At 35.3% G+C, this 12188-nt stretch overlaps 1 protein-coding gene across 1 annotated transcript in view; it reads left to right on the top strand.

The window, feature by feature from the left end:
- Positions 1–9112, top strand: part of IRAK1BP1 (interleukin 1 receptor associated kinase 1 binding protein 1) — an 11094-nt gene extending 1982 nt beyond the window's left edge. The window contains exons 2-4 of the mRNA XM_045294324.1: positions 1757–1822; positions 8596–8726; positions 8828–9112. Of these exons, the coding sequence (XP_045150259.1) occupies positions 1757–1822; positions 8596–8726; positions 8828–9098 (468 nt within the window). The 3' untranslated portion in view covers positions 9099–9112. The remainder of the gene's footprint in view (positions 1–1756; positions 1823–8595; positions 8727–8827) is intronic.
- The last annotated feature ends 3076 nt before the right edge of the window (positions 9113–12188 follow it).

Raw genomic sequence — 12188 nt, 5'->3', positions numbered from 1 at the left:
GAATGTACAAATGTGCTTTACACAATTGATGTATGTATGGATTGTGATAAGAGTTGTATGAGCCCCTAATAAAACGATTAAAAATAATAATAATATACCCAAATCTGAAGGAGGCAATGGTATTAGAGCTTACATGGCAAATAGTTTGCAGAAGGCTATGGATGATAATGGAAGTCCAAGATCCATTGCAGTGTCCCCCACATGGATTAAGTCACTGGTGAGTTCCCTGGGATCATTGTTGAGGGGTGTGAACAGCCGTGTTACCAGCTCACAACAGACCACTGGCAGAGGACGTCCTGCGTGGTTAAGTAGAGGGCCAGCAAGGGAGAGGGAGACCCTTCTTGAAAAGGATTGGCATAGGCGCCACCACAGTGGACTTGAACATGCTAGTAATTCTGAGTAATGAGACAAGGCCAGGCAGCATTTCATTATGGTAAATTAGCACGAGGTGGCATCAATTCAATGGCAGCATACCTTTTATGTTTTGATAAAAACAGTAACTCTGTTAAAAGCAAAAATAGCAATAAAGGATGCTTTTCTTGTGTCTTTCCTGAAATAGTCCTCTAATAATTTTAAATCAAAAGTTTTATATGAGTTTATCAAATAAAGTAGGTATAAAATAAACCAAAAAGGCATCTAAAATGGAAGGAAAATATGTTTAAATGTCATAAAAGAATATTGAATGACAACAATTATGTGACCAAATTTTTAAAAGCTGGTATAACTTATTTTTTGCAATTAGCATATATTGTATTTATTATACAAAAATTTCACTTATCACTGGAGCGATAAGACATTGAAGGAGTTAAAATTAGAATTTGAGTTAAAAATCTCAAGTTAAAGTATTTAAAATTTGTCTTGATCACAAATTGCTAAAAGTTAGTAAATATCTTAAAATACAGGTGCAGATGTGTATTCCATATTTAAATCACTGTTGGGCACAGCTAATAATATTTAAAACATATTTTGAATTATATAGAGTTATAAAACAAAAGTTCTTCAAGGGTGAATAGAACCCATTTCATAAACGTTAAAATCTTTTGAAAAATGAATAAGAAATGTAACATTTCCATCAGTCATGTACTGCATTTTCCCAGAAAATTTAAAAGGATCAGCGGTACTTTCTAAAAACAAAATGGCCTAATATTGTAAGAAACAGTTATTTGTCTAGCATCTATTTTTTCTTAGTGTCTTGTTTGTGACAAGTACTTTATATATAATTTATCTCTAAATGCTCAAAACAATTTGATGTGGCATATATGGTATTAGTAAGATCATTAAGGAGCTCCCAGTAAAGTGATTAATAATAAAATAAATAAATAAATAAATAATATGATTACTAAAATGTGGAAACTGGCTCAAAAATCCAAAGTTGCTGATGATAGCTATTCATTAAACTTATATTATCTTAAGCCTATCTTTTAAATTGTAATATTCCTATAATATCTCAAATACTTAGGTATACTGACTCCTCATGCATTCATTGAAAATTAGCATGTATACATATACAACCTTAAGTTCTTACTTTCTCTAAGTTACTGTAAAAATTACTATAAGTCGAGCAACCATTATGATAGATTTTAAGCAAATAATTTAGGTTTCTGAGTTTAGTTGAGGACACTTAAAATTTAAAGCATCAGGCAAAACAGTTCTTTCTGCATAGTCTTACTAAGTTTTGGTTTCTAATTTATGTTTTAAGAAATTGCGTTTAATAACTAATTATTTGCTAATTATGCTCATGTACTTTCTGTTTCAGGCAGAAAATGTAACAGTGACTAAGGATTTCAGAAGAGTAGAAAATGCTTATCATATGGAAGCAGAGGTATGTCATTAGTAGTCTAAAATTGTGGGAACAACTTATCATCTACTTTTATTCTTGAAGGGAGGAGTCCTGATGGTGTAGTGATTCTGCATTGGATTGCAATCTGCAGGGTTAACAGTTTGAAACCAGAATCTCCGAGATAGAACTCCTATTAACCATTACAGTCTCAGAAACTCATGGGGGAAGTTCTACCCTGTCCTATAGGGTCACAATGAGTCAGCCTTGACTTGATGACAGTGAGGTTTGGGTTTGTTTTTTTATTGCTGAAACTAAAATGCTATAGCAAAGTGTCCGGGGATCAAAAAATACAGTGTCTCGGGACTTAAAGGCTTGTCTTCAAACAAGCAGCCATCTAAGTGAGGTGTCAGCTAAGTCCACTTGGAAGCCACACACCAGCCTGTGTGATTCAAGGATTAAAAATAATATACCCAATGTATATGAAGGTTGAGAATTTTAAGTGACTTATGTAAGAGCGGATGAGTAGTTATGTGAGGGATGAAGGGCACTTGATTAAAACCCTGGCTTGATGATTCTTATGTGAGTAGCCTACTTCATTATGTATTTTCATGACATGCAATCTTAGTGTCAAAAGGCTTTTTTTTTTTTAAGTCTGACTTTTGAGGAGATTGTGCATGAGTTGAGGATCTACATAAATGTCAGTGTTTACGTGAGGTGGGCGGGGGAGGGGATTTTTACAATAAAACAGTGGGTTTTGAGGATATAAAAAATTACCTCCAATTGAATTTTATTTCTCTGGTAGGACACCCAAAGAAGCCCTGTTGGCACATTGGGTTGTAAGTTGGGCTTCTAACGACAAGCTCAGCAGTGCGAACCAAGCACTGCACAGGAGAGAAGAGAGTCAGTTTCTTCCCCTGAGGGGTTATGGCCTTGGAAACTCCAGAGAGCAGTTCTGCTTTCCCTGCGGCTTCTCTGAGTTGAATTGATTAGACAGAAGTGGGTTTAGTGGACTTTAAAATTGCAGCCCTTTAGGACCAAGCGGAAACATTTTTTGCCTAGTGTTGCTATTGTGTAGTTGAGATAATATCGGGAGGATGTCATCTTAAAGAATGAATTTTAAGAATGTAGAAATTGTATGCAAAGTATTTTAAGCACACATCATGTCAGAGGATACCCAAATATATTGCTATTAATATACAGTAAAAATAACCACTTGACTTTTGGGAACAATCCAAACAAAACCCAAAACACATTGGCTTAAGCAAGATAAAGGCATTTGCCTTGCTTTTAACAGGAGATAGCCAGCTATGCATGCATACGTAATCACAGTTTTCAGTGCTGTGTCCTAAGTGGCTGCTCTAATATCATCACCATATCATGTTGGCATCTCAAAGAGTAGGAAAAGATAGAAGTCTAGGAGAACTGTAAGCCCCAAAAGGAGGGGATTAGGAGAAAATAGAAATATTTGAAGAAATCATGGATTTTTTAGGAATTTTTTTAACCTGATGAAAACTATAAACCCTAAGATCCAAAAATTCTAATAAATTCAAAATGTAAGAAATGTGAGAACTACATCATAATTAGATTGCTCAAAGCCAGTCCTACATCTTAAAAGAGCCCGAGTAAAAGACACATTATGTTCAGAAGGGAAATAGATAAAGTGACAGTAGATTTCTCTGCAGAAAGCTAACAAGGAAACCATGGAACAATATGTTAAAATATTCAAAGAAAATACTTTCAACCTGTGGATTTCTATATCTATAAAGAACGTCCTTCAAGAACAAAGGCCGAAAGACATCTTCAGAGAGATGAAAGCTGAGAAAAATAGATCTCCTACAGACCTGCATTACAAAAAGCATGAAAGATATGTAGGCAGGAAGAAATCAATAACAGGAAGAGGGGAAAAAACCAGTCTACACAAAGAAATGAAGAGCACCAATAATGGTAACTATAAGGATAAATCAATATATAAGAAACCTTCTAGATAATGTTTTACGTATAATTGACAGTTTAATGAAAACAATGAAATGTGCTGGTAGGTATTGTGGCATACATAAAAATAAAATATAAGCAGTAGCAAGCAGGTAAGTCGAGGACAAATAGTAATATAAAGTTCTTAGGCATACATTAAAAGGTAAAATATCTCTTGAAAGTAGATTGATAAGTTAAATATGTATACAATAAACTAAAGCTGTTACTAAAATAGCAACAAAAGGAATTATAACCAATAAGGTAGTGACATATGAAATGGAATAATAGTAGTAACCTCAATCCTAAAGAAGGCAGAAAATGATGAATAAAGTAACAAAGGGCCAAAAATGAGACAAATAGAAAATAAATAGCAAGATGGCAGATTTAAACTGAGCCATATTAATAATCACATTAAATATAAATTGTCTAACTACCTGGACTGAATTGTGATAGCAATTGTACAGGAGTGCTGTGTAGAAATATATGCTCTCGGAAAGAAACTCACTTTCAAGAAATAAATTGCTAACAGTGTAAAGTTTTAAATATATAATCTAGGAGGAAAAAATAAAGACATAACTTGCTTAAGAGTAAGATGATGGGAAAAGATGCACCATGTGAGCATGAATCCAAAGACACTGAAGTGGCTGTGATACTATAAGACATGGAAGATTTCAGAGCAAAATAAAACATGATAGATTAAAAAAAGACCGTAATGATAAAGAGGTTAATCATAAAAGGATGAAACGTAAACATTTCTGCACCAAATACAAGAGCTTAAAGGTACTTGAAGCAAAAATGGAAAAATAGAAATAGCTATATGTGTAGTCTTACTTGGAAATTTCATTACTTCTTTTTGAATAATTGATAAAAACAAGTTGACATAATGAGTAAAAATATAGAAATGTGAATAAAACTATCAACCAAATTTAACTGATGACAATTACTAACTTCCACCTCATAACAGCAAACTATAAGGGCAAGAAGAAGGAATAAATGATTGAAAAGGAATAAAATTTTTATTCAAGAACCATATAGTAGACAAGCCATTGGAACTTAACAAAAAGGCTATCAGAACTAATAAAGAGAAGGAGGGAAAAAACATTAATAAAATGAATTTAACAAGGTGACAGGATATGAGATCAATATTCCAAAGCCATTTGTACTATCAATGAACAATTGAACATTAAAAGTAGAAAAGCAATTCCATATGAAATGCCTAGGAATAAATCCGATAAAAGAATATGTTGAAAACTATAAAGCATTAAGGGAAAAAATTTAAAACCCTAAATAAACAACTCTGTTTCATTCATGGTTCAGAAAGACTCAATTTTATTAACATTGCCACTTCCTCCCCAATTTGATTTATAGACTCTGAAGTCCCAATCAAAATCTTGGCCATCATTTTCTGTAGAAAGTGATAAGCATAAAATTCATTTAAAAATGCAACAGACCTAGAGCAGCCAAAACCTTGAGAAAGAACCTTTATTCTTAATAGCTTCAAATTGAAATAACCCCCATGTTTTTTAACTGTAGTCTGCCCACATAGAGGAGTATTACTAAGCACCACGAAGGAGTAAATGACATACAACATGGACAAATCTCAAATGTATTGTGCAAAACAGATACAGCCAGACTCAAAAGTCTACATACTGCATGGTTCCATTTACATGACTTTCTGGAAATGACAAGTCTGTGAGATGCAGAAACAGAGTAGTTAGTGGTTGCCAAGGCTTTAGAGTAGCTGGAGAAGAAGGCCATAAGGAGTTATTTGAGGGACTTTGGAAGGGTAGTGGAATGGTTATTGTATAAGTCTATGTCATGGTTTTGTTTTGTTTTATTTTTAATCGTTTTATTAGGGGCGCATACATTTCTTATCACAATCCATACATACATCAATTGTGTAAAGCACATTTGTACATTCATTGCCCTCATCATTCTCAAAACATTTGCTCTCCACTTAAGCCCCTGTTATCAACTCATTTTCCCCCCTCCCTCCCCATTTCCCCCTCCCTCATGAACCCTTGATCATTTATAAATTATTATTTTGTCATATCTTGCCCTGTCTGACGTCTCCCTTCACCCACTTTTCTGTTGTCTGTCTCCCACAGAGGAGGTCACATGTAGATCCTTGTAATTGGTTCCCCCTTTATTTTATAACTGTGCATTCGTCAGAACTCCTAGAACTCTACACTAAAGAGGGTGGAGTATGTTTTAGTGTATATGAAGTGAAAAGTAAAAATTGCCATGAGGTTAATAGTATGTGGGGGTTCTTTATACTACTAATTCATTTTTTAGATATTTGAAAGTTTCAATTACAAGTTTTAAAACCTGAAAAGTAAACTATGATGGTAGAAGAGTTCCAGAAATGATCATAGATGTTGAAATATTTTAAACCAATGGATAAGGGACAGGAGAATGAAGAGTAGAGTCTATGAAAAATAGAGGGAGGGAGGAAATGGTTTGAAAAATAAACATAAAAATGTGTCTCTGAAACAAAGGAAGAGAAGTTGTCCAGGGGGGCGGCTGGTGCCCAGTTAGTGCACACTTTAAGTGAAGATCTGGCAGTGTGAAAAGAACAAATACTAGTAAGTAAGAGACAGGTTCAGAAGCTCATTGATAACTTTCCAGACCTACTTGAGATATTAAATATAAAAGCAAACATGAGATTAAGAAAGGAAGTAATCATGACACAGAGGCAGAATGGACTGCTCATTAAGAAACTGGTTCTTGAAAGGAAGCTAGTGGAATAATAGAAAGTGGAGTATGTTCCAGCTAAAGAGAAAATAACATGCTTTTATTAACAAAATGTGCAATTTGAACATCACTTTTAGTGTCTCCCATTCTTTTGCAGTTTGAAGTGGTGAATTGAACCCTTGCTCTTCTCATATTGCTCTGATTGTTAGTATTGAAACCAGATCCGAACAGAGCCTTAGCTTGACACTGGATAGCACTAATGTCAAAGACTGCTTTGTAAACCATCCTGCAGAGTGTCTGATCACTCAGGTCACTTCGCCCCTCCGTTTCTGTTCCCTACCCAGGCCTTCCTTTCTAGCACATGTGTTTTATATTTACATATTAGTTTTCTTTAGAAAATTTAGTCTGCTTCCATGGAAAGTTTGAAGGCTATAGTTATAAAGTAATACTGAATAGAAAGTCTTCAACATATTTTGACTGTTTGGGATATAGAGAGTGAAACTATGAGTAAAATACAGTGAACCCTCGCCACTTCGCGCTTCAACTTCCGCAGCTTCACTCTATCGCGGTTTTTGCGTAACAGCGTATGCTCTGTCATTACTGCCACTGATTAGCTCATACTGTACACGCTTCTGTCTGCATCGCTACGTATCTGAGCTACGTATCAGATGCATTTTTGCTTTTGTACAGTGTACTGTAATTGTTTGCAATTTTAAAGAAATTTTATCTAAGCCCTATGATGGCTCCTAAACAAGCTGCTTCTTCTAAGCCTTCTGACAAAAATAAGCGCCAGAGGAAGATGCTCACCATCCAGGAAAAGGTAAAACTTTTGGATATGATCAAAGATGGCAAGAAAATCGTGGAGGTTGCACGCCATTTCGACTTGAATGAGTCTTCCGTTCACTCCATCTGTTGTACTTCATAATATAATAAATAATAAATGATAATTGTAATGTCCAAAATGTTTTACTGCATTTCCCCTTTTTCGTTGAATAAATTGGGTAATACGGGTGTAATGGTGACTAAAGGGTGTTTTTTCATGTCCTCTATGCTCTAACTACGAAAATATTTGATTTACGAATAAAGAATCCTACTTTGCGGAATTTCATTTATCACGGTAGGGTCTAGAACCGATTAACTGCGATAAACGAGGGTTCACTGTAAATGTGCTTCACTAAACTGGTGTGAAAATAGCTACTGGAAGAAAAGTACTGAAATGTAATGTGACATTAGTCCTGTAATTCAGGAAGTCCATGACATGGAAATTAAAGTTGGAATTTACCCAATTAAAGCAAGGGAATTCCTTCCATTTGCTTTCATAAAAAGTCCTTTCTTGGTTTAAGGAAAATTTTAAAATACGCAAGTCAATATTATATAACTTTCATGTCAGGCTGGGTTGTCTAGAGAAACAAAACCAGTGACATGTATATGTAAGAAAGAAGTTTATATCAAGAAGTAATTTTATATCAAGAAGGTGTAGGGACTTCTGCAGTGGACAGGGGGGATCACTGTTTGGGGAGAGGCATGGCACACAGAAACAGCATCAGACTGGGGTCTGATGATGGGGGTTGAAATCCCTTCTTATGCAGCTCTTGGTGCCTCATTTTCCTCTCTCGTTAAAAAAAAGAAGAAGAAGAAGAAGAAGGTGTGCCATCCCAGACCAACTCAAGTCCCTGCGTCAGGGCTGCAGGCCAAAGATGCAGAAAGGTGAAGAGGGAAGCCGAGCCCTCACAAGCCAGTGCATGCAGAGTCACATGGGAGCATGGCAAGACTCTGGCAACTCCCAGGGTTAGTGCCCGTCTGAGATCTCCCCTAGAGGCAGACACGGAACCCAAGCAAGCAGGGAGGCCAAGGGTAAAAAGGCCACACCTTCAAGGAGGCATCATCATTGACAGGTTGGACTCCACCCCGATACTTTCATCCAGGTGTAAGTTGACATGAAATCTAACAACCACAAAGTTCAAAATAAATAAGAAAAATCCTAAATCTAGTAACAAAATAGTTTTATTTTCATTATAAATATTAGGTAACCTTTTCTTATCAGTTACATACTGTGAAATTTGACTTTACTATTTTTAAACTCACATTGAGAAGAAAATTTGAACAGTACATCATGCATGAGAATAATTTCAAATGTCTTTTCATTACAGGTCTGCATTACATTTACTGAATTTGGAAAAATGCAAACTATTTGTAACTTTCTTGTTGAAAAGCTAGATAGCTCTGTTGTCATCAGCCCACCACAGTTCTATCATACACCAGGCTCTGTTGAGACACTCCGGTAAGTTAAGCACATCTTTAAGTAAGTGACCAATTCCTGAAACTGTTCAGTGCAGCGGCTCGTCATTCTCTTATTAATAATCCTTGCATTTAATTCCTAAGACGGAAAGCCTGTCTTGTTGCTGTTGAGAACGCAAGGCGTAAAGCTCAAGAAGTCTGTACCCTTGTTGGCCAGAGCATAGGAAAACCTTTATTAATCAAAGAAGAGGAAACAAAAGAATGGGAAGGCCAAATAGATGATCACCAGTCATCAAGACTCTCAAGTTCATTAACTGTGCAGCAAAAAATCAAAAGTGCAACAATACATGCTGCCTCAAAAGTATTTGTAACTTTTGAGGTAAAGGGAAAAGAAAAGAAAAAAAGGCATCTCTGAGATTCTAACCAAAATATATTGTGTTTGTATCTTTTTTATATGTATATGAATTACTTTAATTGGGGGCTCTTACATCTCCCATCATAATCCATACATGCATCCACTGTTTCAGGCACATTTGTACATATGCTGCCATCATCATTCTTTTTTTTTTTTTAATTTTAATCATTTTATTGGGGGCTCGTACAACTCTTATCACAATCCAAACATACATCCACTGTGCCCAGCACACTTGTACATTTGTTGTCCTCATTCTCAAAACATTTGCTTTCTACTTGAGCCCTTGATGCCATCAGCATTCTCAAAGCGTTTTCTTTCTACTTGAGCCCTTGATATCTGTGCTTGTCTCTTACCCAGTTTTGTAAGTTTTATAACATTGGTGTTTGTCCCAAACATTTGTATCATGAATTTGTAAAATGCTTCTTCTAAAAATCTGTCTAATATTTATGTTCCCTCTCTGTTTCTATTTTTAAGAACTTACTCTGGGAAATTTTTTTAATTTAGGAAATAAATGTATAATTTGTGGATTTGCATATTGCAATTACATATAGGTGCATGTGTAAATAACATGATTCCTAACAAAGATTAAGCTAAATTTTCTCAGCTGTTTTTATAATGAAAATTCCTAAACTTTTCATTATAAAAAAAATCTATGACACTAAAAACTAGGCTTCAACAAATTAGCTAATTTTTAAAAATTGTAAACTGTTATATAAGAAAGGAAAATATTATGCCAAATAAAACTTAATCATTTTAAACAACTTCTTGTAAATATAGATACAGCATCTTAAGCATAGCATGTTGGATATGAGGCTTGATTTTATCCTACTTGTAAACTAATCGGTTAGTCTGTTACTGTTTCATGGATGCTAGCAGGGGACAGGATGATCCTGGATCAGTGGCAGAGACCTTTCTCACTCAGCACAGCAGGCAGTGTGAGCGTCAGTATATTTGCATCACTTCTCTTGTTCTGAAGTTCTGTGGGACAACACAACAGCAATAGCACCATACCTATGATTACACATGTATTGGTTTCTCATCGTACTTAAGGAATATCAAGTTTGAGAATTCATTGCTTTTATAATGAGCAGAAGCAAACTGTTCTTTGTTCTAGAGGGAGGACATGACCTCAGACCTCAAGGACGGTAACTGTAAACACAGTGCTGAGAAGCGCCCTGAGTAAAGAATAGTCTCAGAGCCTTGCTGCATTCTAGAAAACCCAGCAGGATGCATAGGAAGGCAAGACACCCGTGGTGGACTCTCAGCTCACCCAGCACTTCTCTTACTAGGTCTAAAACCCATGCAATACAGACCAAGTACTTCATCTATAATAACTCTATAACAGTAATAGAAAGAATGGTGAGCAGTACATAGCTTTTGATTATAACAAAAACAATACAATCTGTTAGATAAGATTTTTATGCCAGAATAAGATACAATAGATGACCCAAACTATCTTCCCCAAGTCTCCATAGATTATATAGCACTGACAGATACAAATATAATGCAAGCTATACATATATATATTATTTGAAACTCTCTGAAAGATGCATTTTAAAAGTTTTTTAAAAAGTAGTAAAGAAATGGGGAATTTTAATAGCATGCTTTATTTAATATAGTTTATCCAAGATGTTACCATTTCAGCAGTAATCAGTGTAGTATTGTCATTAATGAGATAATACTGCATTAATTTTTATACAGACTCTCCAAAAGCTAATATATCATTCACAGCACATCTCAATTCAAATGTAAAATTTCACGAGAAATACTTGGTCTGTGTTTAAATTTACTGAATTATACAGTTGAAAAACATAGATTGACATACTTAACATTGTTTCAGACATGCTGGAAAGATTTTCAGTAATTGGACAGAGTATCAGTTTTTAAATTTAAATTCAGTTCTTCAGTTTCTCCGTAGCCATATAAGTGGCTAATTACGATTGTTTTGGACAGACAGGGATTAGACGGAGATAATACTGATCTTTAAAGATATTTGACATTTAACGACAAGGACCCAGTACTTTTGCATTACATACTATCAGAAGCCAAGTCTTTATCCAGTGTAGGCTGTCTATCCATCAACAGAAAATTGTTTCTAGGGGGTTTCTTTGCCGTATATTGATGTCGTTTTTGTTAGGTGCCATCGGGTCATTCTGGCTGGTAGCGACCCTATGCACAACAAAACAAAGCACTGCCTGGCCCTTTGCCATCCTCATGATTGCTGTATTTGAGCCCATTGCTCCAGCCACTGGTACCAGTCTGTCTCAAGAGTCTTCCCTTTTTCACAACCCTTACACTTTTCCAAGCATGATCATCTTTTCCAGGAAATGGTTTCTCCTGACAACATGTCCAAAATAACAAGTGACTAAAAATACCATGGCTTTGGTTAGGCACATCTTATCTCTTAAAGTGGCATCCTTGCTCTTCAGTACTTTATACTGCTACACACCAATATTTCTTCCCTACAGCATCCTTTCATATGTAGTTGCCATCCCCAGTGACTACCCAAGTGGTATTGAAATATCTTTATAGCTCTCTATTGGAATGTCATTGAAGGAAGGGAACATGGAAGAACAGTTTTGGACTATAACACTCCTTTATTTGCTACTAAAAAGAAAACTGCCCAAACTAGGTATCTTGTCTTTTTCGTGCCCAAGTATAATGTCAAGGCCAACACAGTAGGCTCACATAGTATTTGCTGAGCAGATTGACCACTTGTGTAAACATAGCAATGCACTTATTTGTCTTAAGCTTCTGTTTTCTTACTGAGCAAATGAGACTAATAACTACCTTACAGTGTTACTAAAAGAATTGAAGTTGGTAAGTATATAGCCATTAGAAAGAGTAGTTAGTAAATAGTAGCCATTATATTGACAACATTCTTTCATTATTATCAACCATATTAAAAAGTAGATTTTCCAAATTTCTGTTAGTTATAGTAAAAATAAAAATGTTAGAACCCAAATTAAAGAAATACTGAATTATCTCCCTATTCACTCCACCCAAAGACAAAAAAAATCAAGACCAATCCCATTACCACCAAGTTCATTCCAACTTACAGCAATCAAAGAACAGAATATAATCCCCCCC

The sequence above is a fragment of the Echinops telfairi genome, unplaced genomic scaffold, assembly GCF_000313985.2.
Source record: "Echinops telfairi isolate 266 unplaced genomic scaffold, ASM31398v2 ScPeMD7_3533;HRSCAF=4204_0, whole genome shotgun sequence".
In the NCBI taxonomy this organism is placed as follows: Eukaryota; Metazoa; Chordata; class Mammalia; order Afrosoricida; family Tenrecidae; genus Echinops; species Echinops telfairi.
This window is presented reverse-complemented; position numbering and strand designations above follow the sequence as displayed.